This window comes from Gopherus flavomarginatus, chromosome 3, assembly GCF_025201925.1.
Source record: "Gopherus flavomarginatus isolate rGopFla2 chromosome 3, rGopFla2.mat.asm, whole genome shotgun sequence".
NCBI lineage: Eukaryota > Metazoa > Chordata > Testudines > Testudinidae > Gopherus > Gopherus flavomarginatus.
The window spans coordinates 195,980,734-196,001,572 of record NC_066619.1 but is presented as its reverse complement, the minus strand read 5'-3'; the positions used below and the strand labels follow the sequence as shown (position 1 = coordinate 196,001,572).

Genomic DNA, 20,839 nt, shown 5'->3' with positions numbered 1-20,839 from the left:
TGAATTCAGTGAGACTTTTTCTGTGGACATCAATAAACAGTGGATCAGGACTATTAGGGATTGGCCTCTTCTAGAGTTTCCTTTTCAACTGCTTTTTAAAAAATGTGGACTCTTACTGATTCTTCCCAGTGTTAAAATTTTATTCAATTACTAAGGTATGTGATCCAAGGAGTTGGTGATTTTGTTGATCCCCACTGCAGTCTTCAGAAGTTTGACTATCTAGTGCTGTTGGCATTTACTTTTAGAGCAAAAGAGAAAACAGAACAAGGAAGGAAGGAACAAAGCAGAGGATGAAGTGGATAAGAAAAGCGGACAAGACAGTGATAGAACATTTTCCATTAAAAAAAAAAAGTCATTAGCTACGGAGCATACTCCACTCTTGTTGACCTTCAGGGCATGCTGTAGGCTTCTCTCTTCTCTAGCAGCTTTTTTTTTTTATGGGGTGGGTGGTTAAAAGATATTTCTTGAGTGATGTTCGCCTCTCCATAGCTAAAGTTAAAGCTTGTTTCCCATTGTAAACCCAGTTAAGCTCTACAGCTCCTTCCTCCCAAATTTCTGCAAAAGGAAAACAGTCTTCCTGAATTTCATCTGCCACATACTGTCCCAGAGTAGAGAATTATTGTGGCTGCTCTGCATCTGTGGCATGATTAAAATCAGCTGGACCACACCAGATATTTTGCCTGCTTTGCACCACTCCAATGCTACAAATTAGTCATCATCCATCACTGGAGCTGTGTGAGCAACTGGAGTTGTATCAATGAATTGGCTTTTACATATTTTGCTTTCATCTTTAAGGCTCTGCATAACTCTTCTCTGGCATATACATCTCACTCTTTACAAATTGCCCCACCCCCACTTCTCCTGGGTCTCCTCCACTCTCCTAACTACATCAGCCTAGATGCTCTGTTCATTTATTTTTGTCTGATTAAGGCTTCTGCCTGTCACTTGTGATAAGAAAAACTGACCTAAGAGTCCTAGTCTGGAGTACTGGAGGTGCTGAAACATCACCTTCTGTAACAGATTTGAAATGTAAGTAAGGAATTGTTCTTTTGTCAAATCCCATCTTCTATCCAATGTAGCATTACTCCTGCTTGTTTCTTTTTAGCTAATTAGCTGTCATCTCAGTAAGCATGTCTAATTGTTGATAGAGCTGCTCACAGAAAATGTTTTCACCTTGTATGGTGTCTGTTGTTACTTAAAGATATTTGGAAAATTGGAACTACCTTGGGGTTCTGTTCATTACATTGTTATGATTTGTGTAAACTCAAATTCCATGTACGTTATAGGGATAAAGACCCCACACCAACCTTTCTGTGTAATTGGTATTTGTCAGCCCAGGCTTCCTGTTGAGCACAATAATGCTCATGTGCTCTGCAGTGGGTCATAGCATGTGGTGAACCTGTGTGCGGGAAAGAGAGACATGACTGACAGACTGGTATCAACAGCAGAGGATGTGAGAGGCAGCTGCCTTTTTGGGCACCAGGAGTAGCAGAATCAAGAGCAGACTGTTTTGAAGGACTCATCTTCCATTTGTGCTATAAGCTCAACCTGTTTTCCATTGGTTTGCCAAAAGCTATTGCTTCTTGTATGAATCATTTCCCCCTGAACTAATTTGTGCAGTCCAGGCATACAGTATGTGACAGTTTTGTAAACACAAATGTGAATAAAACAGGGCTATGAATGAGGAAAACTTTTATCCTAAACCCAGGAGCATAAAGTCTTTACTACATAGATTTGCTTACATGTTTTGGAATAAATTCATACATAAGGATACATTGTGAATAGCTAAAGCTAATCTGTTCAGAGACGAATTTGTGGCTATCTGAATTTGGAAAAACTATAATAGTTGAAAGGGCTCTGCTGCGATTTAACCATTTTAAGAGAAGGGGGTTTATCACCATTGTTCTGGAGTGATGCAGCAGATAATAGGAATGAATACTGACAGAACTGTGCAAATGTAAAGGGGAAAGTAGGAGGAGGCTAGGAAAGAGCTTTTCTTTTTTGTCTTGTATAAAAAAGATTGTTACACTTTTTCAGTAAAACCAGCTTCTCTTTGACATTCTTTTCTGCATTTTTTTTGTTGCTTTACATATTCCCCATAATCCTTAACTATAAATGTTGAGTTCTTTTGAAAATTTTACTTAAGTCCCATTTTCAAAAATGATTTAGGCACTCGGGAGCCTAAAACTTTTAAAAAGTCAATGGGATTTAAGCACCTTTGTTACTTAGGGACAGCTTTACAAAGGTTTTTAGGCACCTAAAGATGCAGATAGGTGTCTAGCAGGATATTCACAAGTGCCTAATAGCAGGTTAGGTGCCTGACTCCTATTGATTTCATGCTTAGATGCTTATTTTTAAAATCCCACTAGTTGCCTATCTGCATCTTTAGGTGCCTAAATACATTTGACTCTTAGGCTACCTCTATACTGTAAACAGAAACCCGCAGCTTTGAGTCTCAAAGCCTGGATCTACAGACTTGAACTGGTGCTACAGTGCTAAAAATAGCTGTGAAGATATTGTGGCTCAGGCCACCTGGCTCCCTCCCCAGGCTTCTGAGCCCAAGCTCCAGCCTGAGCCACAATGTCTGCCTAGCTTTTTTTTAGTGCTGTAGTGTGAGCCCAGGTCTGTAGACCCAAGCTCTGAGAGTTGATGCCATGGGTTTCTGCTTGCTGTGTACAGCAGTTTTGGAAATTTTTCCCCATAGTCTCTTAAGTGCCTGAGATACTTTTGAAAATGAGGCTTAGGCTCTTAAGTTACTTAGGGTACAATTTTCAAAAGTGCCTATGTGTCTCTCTCTTCAATTTTTGTGATTCTAACATATGAATATATGTTGGTTTAAGATGATTATTTCAGGTAAATATGAAAATTCAAATTTTAATTCTTGATATAAAAAATAATATATAAGAACACAGCCAGTGGGCTCAGTTCAGGTATGAAACAGCGACTTTAAGTTGTGAAGATGATAACCAAGTACTCTCTTGAAACCCCTGGGTTGTTCTTTTGTTTTCAGGATCAAGTCAGCGAACGCTTGCCATTGAAACACATTAATTCTGATTGCACTTCCATGAATATAAATCAGAAGTAACTCCAGACACCCCATCCCCGCAGGTGCAACCTCCAGAAAAATAACTGGAAAGAACCAGGATGGATAATTTTGTTCAGCTTAAACAAACAAACAAACCAGTCAGGTGAGGGACATGACATACACAGGGCTAGGGCTATGCAAATTTCTGTCCCCACAGCACATTTTCAAAATAATCTTCTAAAATTTGGTTATTTATTAAATTATTTTGCATGTATCTTTTCTGTTAATTAACATTTTTTATATATTTACTTGGTTCCTCTTACATTTGTTGTTTTCCTTTTCCACTTCATTATGCTTTTTTCCTTTCCTCTTTCTTTTCCTACTGTCCCTAAATTTTGAATCCTCCTTCTCCCCTCCCTCTCTTGTGTTCCCCATTTCCTAACTCTGTACTCTTCCCACTTTTATCTTACACACACACTCTGGTAAGGAGTTTTAAGCGTACTCTCTTAAGATGGCCCCAGGGCTTTTCTCCAATAGAAGAATATAAAGATCCTTATCGGTACTCCTGACCCAAATAGAAGCCAGCCAAACCAGCATGAGCTACTCCTACACTATTCACAGGAAGCTTCAAGAACTCCTAGCCTTCAGCGATCTTTTGAATGGGAGGGCTGGTACACTATCCCTGCCAACCCTCTCCTTCCCCAAGTATTCTTTTTTGGCTCCGAGCCAGACTCTTCAGGAAGTGACTGGTTGGCTATTCCCCATCCCACCTGTTCAGAGTCAGGGACAAGACAAGCCTACTCCCGCCTTCATCATTCTCCTGAAAAATATCTGCAGGGGGTGCAGTTTTTCTGGCTACTCCCATCCTACACCTATAAGAATTGGAAACCCACTGCTAGGTCCCGCTGCTGCTGGCCTTTAAAGCAACAGTTCTCACCTTGAAAGCTGCACGTTCTGCATCACAATACAGTAGAGTTAGTAGTACTACAATATCAAGCTGGTTTTGTTCAAATATTTAAAAAGCAGTTATAGTTACACTAAGGCTGCTTTAGAGTTGAAGTATTCTGGCTTCTGTGGCAGAGTTGACTGAAATCTCTTCCAGTTTTCTCCTCTGCTGCTGACTCATGCCCTTGCAGTCCTTGCTGTTCTCACCAGACAGAAGAAATGTATAGTATTTTGAAGCTGCAGAGCAGCCAGGCCTAAGCCATACAGGAAGCCAAAAGAAGATCTTTCTCTCCCTCCCACAGGGATATTTACAATGCCTCCTCTTCAGGTGGGCAGTTGAGGGAAACAGGTAGATGAAGATGCTCCAACTTCTTTCAGCACTTCTCTCAATTCCTGCTGCCTTTGACTTTCTACTTTTTCTAGCGCCCTACCCCTGTTACATCTTTCCCCTCATTAGTTAACGATAGTCTTTCAGGCCAGTAAGGCCCTCTCCTCACAATGTGCTATTTGGCCTCTCAGAGTCTCCTGGACTCTATTTGCAGGATGTATTACCTAATAGGCTTTCACATGCTTTATCTCATATGTTATTAATAGGGCACCTGCTGCCATGTTCCAGTAATGCTGGGGTCTCTCAAGCCCCATAATTATGTTACAAATGTAACTATTTTTAAAAATGTGTTACCATATAGTGTTAAAATATATCTCTAAACATGCCTACTGAAAGGGTTGCAATAGTGCATTAAGATACTTCTCAAGGCTGACTTGAAATCTTTGTATATGGGCATAAAAGTCAAATCAAAAGGGGAATAATTTTAACTTTACATTATTTAGATGTTTTTCTTTTCACCACTTTAGTTAAATATGTACTTATGTTGGATTTGAAATGTGAGTCCTGCAATATGAGCTCTGATCTGAAAAGTGAGATTCATCTTCAGGGCCTGGAAGATTTGGAAATTTCAGATGAGTAACAGCCACAAAATCCCAGCTAACATTGTTTCTAAAATGTCAGGCTATGCTTCTGTAGTCAGGCTTATCTTTCAACTGGTTGGAAACCATTTGCTCTTCCTGATAACTCTAAGTGTGACCTAATGGTAGGGGGAAGATAAGCATCTCAGATGAGACCACTGCATAGGCAGGGCTTGCTTTAAAAAATAAACCTGCTTGGCATTATCAGAAGAGGATACAGGCACTATTTTGAAATTTCTACTATAGTGGTGGCTCTTGGATCTTCATATACATGGAACTAACTATTTTACTTGCCAGAGGTTGCAACAGAATTGTTTTCAAAGCGGTCAAGTACTAGAGTATGAGATCTCTATAGTAACATATTAGCAATGTTGGCTATGTGGAGATCTGAATTCACTCTCATTGAGATCAATGCATCCTTTGCTATAAACTTCATTAGGAGCAGATGCATCATAAGTAAACTGTCTCAAAACCTGGAAGTAACTCCCTGTAAAAGGAGACAAATGAAAGCCTTTTTTTATTCTTAACTATAAATGTCATTGTTCTAGTGAGTTCAGGTCAATTAAATATTATTTCAGTGATTCTTTTGAAAAGGAAAAGGGTCATTCTTTAGTTACATAAGATAACAGACACTATAGTAATGAAGCAATTTTAAGAATGGTCAGTATTCCAGCATGAACAGTGTTTTCTTTGACCTTTTAAAGGACTTCAGCTAGAAATGACATTCCATGAAGGTTACCAGGATCAAACTATGTTGTTTGTGTCGCAGTAAAGCTCAGTGTCTTTCCGTCTGTGGAAGGTGATTAGTGTCTCTCCCTTTCTGATCAGTTTTAAAATGTCAGCTACAACAATACATGAGATGACAATTTGGAACAATACCCTTTCGGACAGTTTCATTAGTTTTGAAGAGATGAACAGATTGTTGACCAAGAAGGTCCTGAAAGTTTCAGAATATAAACTATTTTAAATAGGGTTATTTCAAAATTACCTTTACACTGTTTTGCTAGAGCTACCAGCAGTGTGCCATTTGTCATCCAATAGGTGTTGATTATTGCTTAATCCTCTGGCTGGTCTTCCTCAGAAAAGACTGTCTTTGTATCCAGACAGTTCTGCTGGTTGAGAGGTACTCCCTCAGTTGAAGAGGATAGGGGATATAGCTCACTTCTGAAGGGTGTTTGGAATATGGGTCCTGCAGACTGAATTACTAGTGTTGCACAAGACTCTTCCAGTAAAGTGAGTGGATCCTCTAGAGCTCTCACCTTATCACTCTTTGATTGCACCTTTCCTAAAACTCTTTATTTTACCTTTCTGGGATCTCTGTAGTTCGTTGGTGTTATGTATAGTCTTTCCCTTCCCCCTCATAGTCTGATCTCCTCTTTCTCCTAATGAAGAGTTGACACTGTTACCTCTTGCAGCTCCTGTGCTACAAAATTTCTGTTTCTATTTAATATCCAAAATGGCTTAATCTCTAACTGCCGTAAAGTAGAGCAGCACCTCTTATTTCAATCACTCATTTAGCTGTTGATCTAGAACACCCACCTCTCTGACAAGTGTTCAAGGTGGGCTCTCTTCTCCTTTAACCATTATCTGCATGCAGATTACTCCGCAGCTTCCTATCAAGTAAGTGCTGGTTTGGAAATGTAATTATCAAATGGCTAAAAGTGATTGACCTGGATTACAGAATTCCATTTTCTCTCTTGATTAAAAGTACGGTATATCTTTCCATAATTTTCTCTGACCTGGAGGTGTTCTCCATTTTACCCTGCTTTAGACATGTCAAAGAGCTCTTTTAGCAAAGGAGTGAGCTCTGACATAGTGGCAGCACTGATATTTTACTTTTCCTCACACCTTGGTTTCTGCACCTGGTCCTGTTTTTAGATCTACAACTCTTTTATCTTTGATGTTTTCATGGCTCCTAACTAACTCAGCTGGTCCCTAATCCTGATTGAGCGTCTGAGGGTGTCACTTCAGGACAAATAATAAATAGATATTAAATAAATAATAATACCCTGTTTGAAAGTCCTCTGACATTTTCTGATTACTTCACACACAAAGGAGTGGAGAGGAGGCGAGCTGTAATGTTAAAACTTTACCTCATTGATTTCTCTTGGAAAATCTTTCAAGTATTGTTTGTGGAACTGATCAAAACTGAGTCAGTTGGCTTACCCTCTATAAAGCTCTGATTCCTGTAAATTAAAGTTTATAAGAAAAGAAACATGACTCTCTTCAGTCAGATTGATCTTAAAGGGTTTTTGGGTGTATACTCGAATATCAGCCTTTGTTATAATAATTTAGTTGCTCCAATGTTGGTCTACCTTTTCATTTTTAGATGCTGTTTTAGTATATTACCAGCGTCTCATCACATCTTTGTCCCCTCTCTGACGCTTGCTACAATTGCTCCATATAGGGTACACAGAGGTCTGTAAGAGAGCGTACAGCAATCTGCAATGTTATTGCCAATGTATTTATTCGGAAGCTGCTAAAGAGCAATCTTAATTGTGATTAGCTCTGAGGTGCATGACTTCCTCATTGTGGTCACCTTTGTAATACTGTTGTAATTTTTAACAACATCTATATTGTTGTAGCACCTAGAGGCCAATCAGGTCTGAACCCACTGTGTGAGGTGCTGTACAAATATACAGTCTCTATGCCGAAGAGCTCACAATCTAAAAGATATCAAGTAGGACATCTCATTTTCTTGAAGAAAGGTGCCTGTGCCCTCCAAATGAAAGGAATTTAATACACTACTTAGGTTATGTGTTGTTTATTTCTGGTTGCTTTATTTTGGGAAATAATCTACTTCCTTTTGCAAACCTAAAATATATGATGATGATGAGATGACATAGACATGGGGATGAGGGAAGAGACGAACTGTGTATAAACTATTTCTTTCCTTATTAGAGAATTGCTCTCAGGAAATAATTTTCTTTCCATCCAAGGAATTCAGACTAGTGGCTTCCTCAGAACTTTTTTCAACAGTGCTTATTGAAAGAGTGTATTGTGTTATAATCAGGCAGCCCAGAGGATTCAGGGGGCCTGGGGCAAAGCAATTTTGGGGGGCCCTTCCATAAAAAAAGTTGCAATACTATAGAATACTATATTATTGTGGGGGCCCCTGCGGGGCCTGGGGCAAATTGCCCCACTCCCTCCCTTTTTCCCCCCTCCCCCGGTGTCCCTGGGAAAAATAAACATTTAAAAACCTTCCTCATCTCGGCACATACCCAGTTTTGAGAGAACTTCTTTTCAAGTCACCTTTACAAGGTATCACTGGTTCTCAGTATCAGCTAGTGCTGAAAGGCACTAAAGCTCATTAAAAGGGTTGGACGAACAGTTTTTTTGGATTGAAAACTAGGGGTTTTTAAAAAGCAGAAAAATGTCACTGACAATGTCTGCTTTCCTTCAAAAAAATTTTTTTTTTATTTAAAAGCTGAAATTAGTCTGCCAAAACCTGAACATGGTTTGTGGTTTCAGAAGTATGTGGCCAAATATTTGCTGCTTGCTGTTTGATTGTTTAAAGAAACAAAAAAAAATTCTGCTTAAAAAATTCCAAAACTTTTGAACCACCTCAGCTAGTGACCAAATGCTTGAGCCCATCCAGTCAAGTTTCTGATACTCTTCTGGCTTCCTTAACTCATATCTGTCTCCATAACTTTGAGTTCATTTAGGTTAGAACATAAGAACATAAGAATGGCCATACTGAGGGTATGTCTACATCTGCAATTTTGCAGCGCTGGTTGTTACAGCTGTGTTAGTACAGCTGTATAGGGCCAGCGCTGCAGAGTGGCCACACTTACAGCAACCAGCGCTGCAAGTGATGTTAGATGTGGCCACGCTGCAGCGCTGTTGGGAGTGGTGCATTGTGGGCGGCTATCCCACAGAGCACCTCGTCCCATATCGGCGCTGTGGCTTGTGGGAAGGGGAAGGAAGTGTGATTGTCTTTCCGCTTCCTGTTCCTGTTCCAATGCCCAGCGGTGCTTTGTTACACATGCTGAGCAGTGTGGCAGCATTGTGACTGTACAGCGCTTTTTCTGCGAATTTTTTTAAAAATGGATCCTCAGCAACTGACGACCTTATTGATGAATGTTGCCAGCACATCGCGCTTGGCAGTGGAGCTATTCCTTCACCTGCAAAAAGTGAGTGATAGTGAGTGACAGTGAGTCAGACGATGATATTGAATTGCCTCACTGTGAAGACAGTACATTGCTTGTGGCAGTAACAGACGTGCTCAGCTCCCTGGACCGGCACGTTTGGGCTCAGGAAACTAGCACTCAGTGGTGGGATCAAATCGTCCTGCAATCCTGGGATGACTAGCAGTGGCTGCAGAACTTTCGGATGAGAAAAGCCACTTTCATGGCACTGTGTACTGAGCTCGCCCCTACCCTGCGGCACAGGGACACGAGATTTAGAGCTGCCCTGCCAGTGGAGAAATGGGTGGCTATTGCAATCTGGAAGCTGGCAACTCCAGACTGCTTCAGATCGGTGGCGAATCAGTTTGGAGTGGGGAAGTCTACTGTTGGAATGGTGCTGATGCAAGTTTACAGGGCCATTAATCGCACCCTGCTAAGAAGAACCGTGTGTCTTGGGAACGTGCAGGACATTGTAGATGGCTTTGCAGAAATGGGGTTCCCTAACTGTGAAGGGGCAATAGATGGGACTCATATTCCTATTCTGTTACCACCCCACCTGGCATCAGAGTATGTTAATCGCAAGGGTTATTTCTCTGTGGTTCTGCAAGCGCTTGTGGATCACCGTGGGCGTTTCACTGACATTTACTCAGGATGGCCTGGAAAGGTGCACGATGCACGCATATTTTGGAACAGTGCCCTGTTCAGGAGGCTGAGGGCCGGGACTTTTTTCCCAGACCGCAAGATCACAGTAGGGGACGTGGAAATGCCCACTGTGATCCTTGGAGACTCCGCTTACCCCTTAATGCCATGGCTCATGAAACCATATACAGGGAAGCTTGACAGGAGCAAGGACCGGTTCAACTACAGGCTGAGCCGGTGCAGAATGACTGGGGAGTGTGCTTTTGGCCGTTTGAAAGCTCGCTGGAGGTGTCTTTATGGGAAGCTAGATTTGATGGAAGGCAGCATCACCGCTGTTATATCCGCGTGCTGCACCCTCCATAATATTTGTGAAGGGAAGGGTGAAAGATTCAGTGAGGAATGGACCTCCGAGGTTAGACGCCTGGAGAATGAGTTTGCTCAGCCAGAGAGCAGGGCTAATAGGGAGGCCCAGGAAAGGGCTTCAAGGATTAGGGATGCTTTAAGGGAGCAATTTGATGCTGAGAGCCAGCAGTAATGTTTTATGCATTTGATGTGCTTTGCTCTACCTCATTGTGTATTATTTACCACTTCCAGCAGCAATAAAACGTAGTGAAAGAAATAGAAAAAAAAAACTTTATTCAACATACAGTACAAAACATGCAAGGGGGTAGAGGTGGTTGACAGTACATTTACAGGTTTTACTATGTCCTATTTTGATCAATATTCACTGTCTGTTGCACTTCAGCATTACTATGCTGCAGAATGATGGGGGTGGAGTGAACAGGGTAAGAATTATAGTTATCAGGGCTAGTAGGTGATCTTATAGGTGTTGGGGGCAGCTGGGGATAATAAGGAACTGGCTGCTGGAGAAAGTTGTTTTGTGAATATACAGGGTGACAAGGAAGAGGGCTTTGGGAGGGCTGTGGGTTAGCACGGTACATATTTGTCTGCATGGCTACAAGAGACTCGAAAGACTCAGTTTGGCGAGACAGGAGGCTTATCATCTGCTTTGTTGTTTTTTTGGCAGACAATTCCTTTCTCCTGCTTTCTGTTTGCCTACACAATTCCTTTCTCCTGCTTTCTGTTTGCTTCCATTCATGTACAGTCTTTCTCCACTCCTGTACACTGCTTCTCCATTCCTCTGTCTTCCTACTTTCCCTGTTGTAGTGGCTCAGAACAGACTTGATCAATTCCTCTTTTGATTTCCTAGGATTGCATCTCAAGTTCTGCAACCTACGTGAGGGCGGTGATACAGCTGCAGTAGTTAAGGTCCCTAGAAAACAGAGAGATAGAAACATGTAATACACAGAGGCATCATTGTTTATTATCAAATTTTGAAGGACTTTTGAGACTTTAGGTAGCATCCTTCTCACGTACCTCACATAACACAGAGAGGGCAAGCAAGCTAAGTCATGGCGAGCAATGGAGTGAGTGTTTTTAGCAAAAATTACCCCTTGGGAGTGGGAATTGACCACTGGGTCGCTGGGGTTTATCAGCAGTGGGTACAGGGTGTAGCTGGTGTCCTGAAGAAGAGACAGTAGTGAACAGGAAGGTGGTGAGCTAGGTGCTTGGGGGGTTGGGGTTTTTTTTGGTCCGCTTTCAACCCGTCCTGATACTGAGGGGGGGGGGTGGAAATGCGGTGCTGGATGCCTGCACACCGCGTGGCTGCCTCCGTGCTGGGAGGGTGGCTGGGGAACACGGCAGCACACCACGGGGCTGGATGCCTGCTTGGAGGGTGGCTGGGGAACATGGCAGCACACCGCGGGGCTGGATGCCTGCTTGGAGGTGGGGTGGGGAACACGGCAGCACACCGCGGGACTGGATGCCTGCTTGGAGGGTGGCTGGGGAACATGGCAGCACACCGCGGGGCTGGATGCCTGCTTGGAGGGTGGCTGGGGAACATGGCAGCACACCGCGGGGCTGGATGCCTGCTTGGAGGTGGGGTGGGGAACACGGCAGCACACCGCGGGACTGGATGCCTGCTTGGAAGGGGGGGTGGGGAACACGGCAGCACACTGCGGGGCTGGATGCCTGCTTGGAGGGGGGGTGGGGAACACCAGAGCAAACCACGGGGAAGGATACCTGCTTGGAGAGGGGGTTCGGGGGACACCAGAGCAAACCGCGGGGAAGGATAGATCAAATCAATGGGCTATTCCACGTTTAGGCATGCATGCAGGCAGCCATAACCAAAATCCTCCTCTCCCAAAACATTGAAATCTGCTTACCACAAGCACGATCCTCAGCTTCCTCCTCACCATCAGCTTCCAGCTGCTGCGACTGGCTAGCCTCCTCCGGGCTGGAGAAGAGATCCTGGCTGCATGTGTCCTGGGACTCTGGGGTGTCTCCCTCCACGCCAGTAGCCTCACTGTCTCCGTCCTCTACACCATCCCCCACTTCTCCCTGCTTTGAACTCTCCATCGTGCTCCTAGGATTCGCGGTGGGGTCATACCCAAGTATGGCATCCAGCTCCTTGTAAAACCTGCAGGTTGTGGGGGCAGCTCCTGAGCGGCAATTTCCCTCACGGGCTTTGCAGTACGCACTCCTCAGCTCCTTAATTTTTACTCTGCACTGCAAGGCGTCTCGTTCATGGCCCCTTCTCATCAAGGACTGCGATATCTGACCATACGTATCATAATTTCTCCTTCTGGAGTGCAGCTGTGTTTGCACAGCCTCTTCTCCCCACACACTAATGAGGTCCTGCAGCTCTGCATTGGTCCATGCTGGGGCTCGTTTGGTGTATGGAGGTATGGTCGCTGAGTGATTGATAGATTAATTGCACTCCACACCTGGCTGAGCAAACAGGAAGGGGATTTTTAAATTTCCTGGGGCATTTAAAGGAGGGGTCAGGTGAGCACAGGTGAGCACAGGGCAGTGGAGTTTGCTTGATTACCAGAGAGGCTTCCTCAGGTATGCTGGGATACCTGCTTATTCCACGGAGGTCAACAAAAACGCTGGTGAGTGTCTACACCTGATGACCAGCGCTGGTGATCCAGCGCTGGATCCTCTAGACCCGAGGTTCGACCGGGTGTACGGCCAGCGCTGCAAACAGGGAGTTGCAGCATTGGTAATGCCCTGCAGGTGTGTACACCTCCTAAGTTACAGCGCTGTAACCCCCTCACCAGCACTGCAACTTTGTGGTGTAGACAAGGCCTGGGTCACACCAAAGGTCCATCCAGCCCCGTATCCTGTCTACTGACAGTGGCCAATGCCAAGTGCCCCAGAGGGAGTGAACCTAACAGTTAATGATCAAGTGATCTCTCTCCTGCCATCCATCTCCATCCTCTGACAGACAGAGGCTAGGACACCATTCCTTACCCATCCTGGCTAATAGCCATTAATGGACTTAACCTCCATGAATTTATCTGTTTCCTCACAAACTGGAGATGGTTACTGTGGGTTTGTCTTTAGTATAGCTTATGTACATACTCCACGAACTGAGCATTTCAGCTTGTTCCAGAATCTGGGATGAGCCTATGTTGTGAAAACTGAAATGCTCAAAATAGCACATGCATGTGAATGGACACAGGGTGCTAAATTTAAATTAACCCAGGGGTTCTCAAAGTGGGGGTTGGGACCCCGCAGGGGTTCACGAGGTTATTACTGGAGGTCCCGAGCTGTCCTCCACCTCAAACCCTGCTTTGCCTCCAGCATTTATAATAGCATTAAATATATTAAAAAGTGTTTTTAATTTATAAGGGGGGGGTCGCACTCAGATCCCCCCGACCACCACCCCAGGACCCCACCCTCCACCAACCCCCCCCCCGCTCCCTGTCCCCTGACTGCCCAGACCCCTATCCGCACCTCCCCGCCAAGTCCTGACAGACCGTTGGAACGCCCATGATCCAACTCCCCATCCCCTGACTGCCCCCACCCCTGAACCTTTGCCTCCTCCCTGTCCCTGACTATCCCCAGGACTCCCTGCCCCTTATCCAACCGCCCCGGCCCCCTTACCATGCCACTTACCCCCACCTCCCCCATCTCCTGGAGCCACAGCATGCCGCGTCCTGGACAGCGCTGCAGCTGCGTGGCTCTGGCGGGACCTGAGCTCCTGCTGCTTGGCTCCAGCTCACAATCCCGCCCCCTTCCCACGCGGCTCTGAGTGGGAGGAGCTTTAGCTCTGTCCAGGGCTGCTCCTGGACACAGCACGCTGAGGCGCTGGTGGATGGGGGAAGGCGAAAGTGGAGGCAAGGGGGAGCCTCAGAGATTCTCGTGGGGGCCTGGGGCAAATTGCCCCAGTTGCCCCCCCCCGGGCGGTCCTGGTTATAATGTTGTTGTGCATTCAGAGTGAAATGAAATACCACCTGCTTAGTTGATTGCTACTGGTATATAATTGTTTATGCAGAAGAATGGTGCCAGTGTACCAAAGTTGGATATTGTGGACAGCACACACTGCTAAAAAGTTTCCAACCTGGAAATTAGTTGGAGCTCTTATTTTAATATACAGTTTATTTCCTCTTTTGGCAATGGTGGTCAGCCTCCTTTCATTTCTTGCTTTCAGCCTAAATGACTGTGCCAGTAGAATACTTTATAATTGGAAAACCTAAAATAAATGACTACAGAAGCCTATGGTATAAAAAACAATGAAGTAAAAGGTGAAAGTTTACTATGAGTGTCCTATCTGCTTTTTCTCTGCTTCTCATTCAGCACTAGATCCTGCAGTCACTCTGTGTTCAGTGTAATGGGAAATCTGTGAACAGAATTCTTGTGAGCTTGGGCTTTCACTACAGTAGTCTTCTGATGAGATAGATATAGATAAGTATTAAAAAAAAGAAAAGTGAAGGGGCAATGATACCTTAACTTCCACTTTCTAAGAGTTTAAGTTCTAGTAGAGTGATTTTCAACCTTTTTTCATTTGTGGACCCCTAAAAAATATCAAATGGAGATGTGGACCACTTTGGAAATCTTAGATATAGTTTGTGGATCCCCAGAGGTGTGCAGACCGCATGTTGAAAACAATTGCTCTATTATGATATCACTAAAGCTGGGATGGTCAATAGGTGGACTGCAGGCCAAATCTAGACTGCTAGATGCTTTTGAATGGATCTTGAAATCTTTTTTTAACTTACTATTATCATTATTGCTATTTTTTATTATTTTCTCTGAAATCTGGACCTTGAGTTTACCTTACCCAAGAAATTTGGCTGTTGAGAAAGAAAAAGATTACTTCTGCACTAAAATATCAACATGTGCCAAATCAGTTACAATTTTGGAATATCTGTGTGTAAATCCATTTTTATGTTAATGTATACAGTGCTTTCGTAAGCCTATAATCACTTTTACATAATCTTTCTCCTCTCCCAGTTGTTCTTCCAGTGAAATGAAGTCCTCTCCAGGGCAGAACAAGAGTGTCATTAGTAGTGATGCCAGCCACTTTATAATGTAGGGACAGAAAGTGAGGACAATTAAAAAAAAATCTAAACCGACCACTTAAGTTGTGCTTTACTAACACTATTTAAGTCGTGATCTAGCATTTTAGATTTCCTTATGCTGATACACACATTCTCTTCAGGTGCCCAACAGGAGTGTGAAGATACTTTCTTTATAAGAATGAAATTGTTTTATTTATTTTATTTTGTTTACAGAGCATATGGCTCTACTAAAATGATTTGCATAAACACACCAGTAGTTTTCTAAGTGGACTGAATTTAGAGCATTTATCCTAGTACACCATATTCTCCATTTTACAGTTTGAAGTGATGGCCTTATTTCGAACAAAATTATGACCTAACTTACATCAGCATTTTAGAGAGCATAAGAGGATAAGTGGCATACCTGCAGGTAGGAAGTAGACTTGCGTACACACTGTGCACAGAAGGAATTGTGCATTGTACTTAGTACTGCAGAGACTGCACAGCAGGCCAATGATAGAGGCAGAGATCCATGCTAGAAGGGAAGAGTCTGGTCATATAAATGACCCCTCCATCCGAAAAAACAAAGCAAAAAAAAAGCAGCAGAACATGCAGCACCAGCAAGTACTAGATCAGGGGTGGGCAAACTCTGGCTTACCAGCCAGATCCAGCTCGCCAGCCATTTTAAGCTGGCCCTTGAACTCTTGCTGGGGAGTGGGGTCAGAGGCTTGTCCCGTTCTGGTGCTTCAGCCAGGGCACAGCATTGAGGGCCGCTCCATGCAGCTCCCGAAAGCAGTGGCATGGCCCTGCTCCAGCACTCCAGCCAGGAAGCAGGGTCAGGGGGCCGCTCCACACATCTCCCGGAAGCAGCAGCATGGACCTCCTCTGGCTTCTAGGCACTCCAAAGGTCCCGCTACAATGGCCCTCTCCAACGCTCTAAGGGGAGCTGCAGGGGTGGTGCCTGTGGACGGGGCAGCATGCAGAGCCGCCTGGCCGTGCCTCCACGTAGGAGCTGGAGAAGGGATATGCTGCTGCTTCTGGGAGCCGCTTGAGGTAAATGCCGCCCGGAGCTTGCACCCCTGAACCTCTCCCCATGCCCCAACCCCCTGCCCCAGTCCTGATCCCCCTCCTGCCCTCCAAAACCCATGGTCTCAGCCTGGAGCACCCTCCTGCACCCCAAACCCCTCATCCCCAGCCACACCTCAGAGCCCACACCTCGGAGCCCACACCTACAGCTGGAGCCTGCAACTCTACCCTCTACCCTAGCCCTGACCCCCCCATCTGCCCTCTGAACCCCTCTGTCCCAGCCCAGAGCACCCTCCTGCACCCCAAACTCCTCATCCTCAGCCCCACCCCAGCGCCTGCACCCCCAGCCGGAGCCCTCACACACTCCCCCACTCCAGCCTGGAGCCCCCTCCAGCACCCTGAACTCCTCATTTCTGGCCCCATCCTGGAGCTCACACCCCCAACCAGAGCCCACACTCCAACCCCAATTTTGTGAGCATTCATGGCCCATCATACAATTTCTATTCCCAGATGTGGCCTCAGGCCAAAAAGTTTGCCAACTCCTGTACTAGATGGTGCAGCACCCCAGTTGTAAACTGCACTGTCAGAACAGCTGGAGCAAGTCACTGTGATGCATCATTGCAGCTGGAACACAATGGCCAGAAAAAGATGCCTCGGTCACTGGACCCCAGATGTTCCCTTGCTGCTAACACAGCTTAGCACCATAAATAAGCATGGCTTCCAAGATTGAACTGTGTGGCACGCTGCTTAACCTAAGATCCCAATGTAGCATCAGTAGCAGGCAACAGTATGAGGTAGTGTAGCACTTGACAAGTCACAATACACCTCTACCCCGATATAATACTGTCCTCGAGAGGCAAAAAATCTCACTGCGTTATAGGTGAGACCATGTTATATCAAACTTGCTTCTCCCACCCCACCCTTCCTTGTTCCCTGACTGTCCCCTCCAGAGACCCCCATCCCTAATCACCCCCAGGACCCCACCCCCTACTCAACTCTGCTGTTGCCTGATTGCTCCAACCCTTGTCCACCCCCCGACTCCCGGCCCCCTGACAGGCACTCACCAGCAGTGGTGGGAAGTGGAGCAGCCCGGCCCCAGTCCGCTCCACTCTGCCATGTCCCAACCACGGTGCTCCGCTTCCTGCTGCCAGTGAGTGTGGGGAGGTTGGGGAAAGGATGCCCCCCCCCCCCCAAGCGACACGGCTGGGAAGCAGAATGGGCTTCTCCCAGCCCCCTGCTAATCCCCCAGGCCACTCTGGGACTGCGAGGCTCCCAAAAGTGCCCTCTCAGAGCTCTTGCCCCCCAGACCCTGCGGGGAGAGCCCCTGACTGCCCCCGAGACTCTCTGCCCCTTATCAAACCCCCCAGCCTGGCCTGGCACTCTTAACACACTGCTCAGAGCAGTGTGTCAGAGCTTTACTGTGTTGTATGCGAACCCGCATTCTGTCGGGGTAGAGGTGTACTAAATATGTCTGTGTTAATTCCTCTGATGAGGTAGGGAAAACCTGCCTCCTCCTTACACATGTGGTGCATACTGCTGAGCTACTGTTAGGCAGGGGCCTCCGTGGCTGTTGGTGGCAGCTGCAATGTTAGATTATGGTCTTGCCCTTTTATTCATGGTATTTTTTCAGATAGCAGAAATCTAGCATTTGGAAATGGAACAGTTTGTGATCTGAACAAGTTTCAGGCATCCAGTATTTCTCATAACAGATGAGAAAGTTACAAAATATAATTTTTTGAAATATTGCAAATGCCAACCAAAGTGAGCAGTGAGTGTTCTGGGATAGAAATTTTGTGGTATTGAGAGTGGTAATTTGAACTGATTTTGTTCTTTTCCCATGTAAATAGGCTGTATGGGTACAGCAGGCATCACATCTCTCTCACGGTCATTCCCCCCTTTCCTTCACCACAAATTTATAGCATTTTTCCAAAGCAGCCTTTGTTTTCTGGCATATGCTTTCCTGCTTTAATGTTAGACTCTACAGTGACCTTTAACTGTTTCTTAAGGTTGTAAGGTTTATATTAGTTCCAGAGTTCTATGAATGAGGGTGACTTTTTTTCTGACTGACATACCAGCCTACTACTTAAGGTGATCATAGTTTAAAACATTGTTTCTCCATTGCAGAAATCACAGGTATTGCTCTTAATGTCCCCAGTCTAACTGATGCAACCCCACTTTCTGATACGGTACTTTTACATGAACTATAGATGGGGGCTGTGCTCCCACTGCTAACTACAGATGTCGCCCTGTAAAATGTTAGCTGTTTTATATACTATGCATTTCTGCTGAACTAGGTAACTAGGTTACTGTAGTATCCAGTTGTGACTGGCAGGAAGGACCCAGGTCAGACGAAGCGCCGCTGTGAACATCCGTACTGTCAAGTCATACTCATGTAGCTGCATCCACACTGGTACTGCATTAACCCAGGCTAGGAGTCCTGGTGGCATATCCCAGGGTTCTTAGTGCTGCACTAAGCTGCTTTGCTCTGTGAATTTTTCTCCCAGAAAACACTGTGAAACATGTCTGTCCTTCCCAGGCCTCTGTGCAGAGGTATACTTAGCCCACCAACACCATAAGTAAAAGCACTTCTGGTTCTTCATACTCCTCACTTCTGTCCATGATCTCAGTTTCAGCTGGTATCAAGGCATTGATCCATCTCAGGAATGTGACCTGTTCCAGCTGTTGGCACCATTAGTGCAATGCCTGTTTTCAAAATTGACAGCATGAGACATGGTGGAAGGCATTTTGGCAGTGGTTTGTCACCCTCCTTGGTGAGGAGATCACACCAACCACATGCAGACATAGCAGAGTGGAGACAGCTGACTGGTAGATCTGGAATAAGGCCAAGCACAGAGTAGTGGGACTACATCATCATGCAAAACTGAGATGACCAGCAGTGGCTCCAGAACTGCCTCATGAGGAAGGCCACCTTCATGAAGCAGTATGAGAAGCTTTCCCTTTGGTGCCAGGACATGCAGATGAGGGAGGACATACCAATCCAGAAACTAGTTGCTATTTACTGTCTGGAAACTGGCTACCCCTGTTTGCTGCTGGACCTTGTCTAACCAGTTCAGTATTGGCAAGTGAACACTTGGTGCTGTGGTGATGGAGGCTTGTGAGGCAATTATTGCTGTGGTTTACCCACAGGTGGTAGATGTGTCTGCTCTTCCCCCAGGGTACTACTACCCCCAGAAAGGGTACTACTTGCTCATTATTCAGGCCTTTGTCCCGGCCATAGCAGGAGGTTCGTGGACACCAATGTGGGATGTACTAGCAATTGCATGATGCCAGGTGCTCAGGAGGCTTGGTGTTTATCTGTTTAGACAAAAGGGAATTTATTTCCTTCAGACAACATAGATATCAATAGGGTATCTGTGCCCACTGATATTTTAGGAGACCCAGGCTATCTTCTGCTGTCCTGACTCAGAAAACCCTCCTCTGATGTGAGAGCATTTAGCCTGCTGAACAGTTGCCAGATGACAGAGGCCAATTGAAGGCAAGATGGTGTTCTATAGTAGCCAGTGTGTGTAGGTTATGCATTGCACAACATGTGGGAGGAAAAAGGGGAGACCGTTCACTAGGAATGAGTTGAAGACCATGTTGTTTTTACTGGCCTAGTACAGGCAACCCAAAAGTGCGCCTCTGATCACTGGGGCCACGGCAGTAAGGAATGGCTTGTGTGCCCACAGCCTTGCTTTGTATGGGGGAAATTAAAGGGAAATGTGAGAGTTTGTCAGTTTATCTATTGTTATGATGAGACTTTAACAACAGCTTTGCTTTAAATGTCCTGCCTCTTTGTTTTCTAAGCACTCATACACTGAAGGATGGTACAGCCAAATACATTGCGCTTCACTTTTCATTTTTAATAAATAAAATCAACAGTAGCACCAATCAGTGTAGATGGATAGGAAAAGCTATATCTTAGAGATGTTTATGCAGTAAGAATCTGCAAACCCACAAAGGCTCTAGCAGGGGTGGTGTTGGGAAGGCCTCCCCAGAGTGATGGGTCTTGGAGTTAACTGCCGTATTCATGGGGTGTTCACACTACTCATATCTGTTGTTTCTGTCTGTCTGCAGACTCCAACAGATATCGCTGGAATGGTTACCCTGGGTTTGTTTTCAAGCTTTTCTCTGCAACCCCAAGGGCTAGAAACTTCCTTTTGTTTTTTTAAATGAAAGTTTAAAGTCCGATCTGACTCCATGAGCTGAGACTCCAGGCAACAGCCTTTATCCTGGATGAGCTGTGTAACCAGTTTCCCCCTTGCACAGTCCTGATGTGCACACAAAAAAGACCTCCAAAAAGAAAAAAAGCAGAACAATATGTTAGTGCAGTATAGTGAACAGTATAATATTGAATGATGACAAAACTCAGTGCTAATCTAGAAGTATACATGCATCTTGAAAGAGACTATATGGAATAGGAATAGTGCTACTACTTGGAGCACACCAGCGGAATAGCAGAGAAATGATTGACAAAGAGAAGCATTTCTTCTGTTTGTTTCGTTTATACTCCATATTGTGGAAGGATAATTTTACAGTGTTGTTAGTGGAATAGAAATTGTTAGTCATGGAAACAGAACAGCAACATTTTAAGTAAGCCCTCTGTATTTTTATTTCTTTGAAAATGAATTTTAAATGTTGAAGAATAAAATCAGTGAAATGTGTGTCTGAAGACATTTTATACTGTTTTATACTGTAAAACAGTTTCATATATGGACCACAATATTTTGTAAAAATGTATAGATATAATCATATTCTAGAGC

General features: G+C 44.8%; 2 protein-coding genes across 2 annotated transcripts in view; one reads left to right on the top strand and one right to left on the bottom strand.

Annotated features, from left to right (window-relative positions):
• Positions 1 to 20,839, top strand: part of INPP4B (inositol polyphosphate-4-phosphatase type II B) — a 508,181-nt gene that overhangs the window by 185,379 nt on the left and 301,963 nt on the right. The window lies entirely within an intron of this gene.
• LOC127047809 (uncharacterized) lies at positions 10,160 to 12,546 on the bottom strand. Its single transcript, XM_050946617.1, has 2 exons — positions 11,928 to 12,546; positions 10,160 to 10,975 (listed from the first exon to the last, which is right to left on the bottom strand). Exons 1-2 carry the CDS (start codon positions 12,301 to 12,303, stop codon positions 10,404 to 10,406), a joined length of 948 nt encoding a protein of 315 aa, XP_050802574.1. The 5' UTR covers positions 12,304 to 12,546; the 3' UTR covers positions 10,160 to 10,403.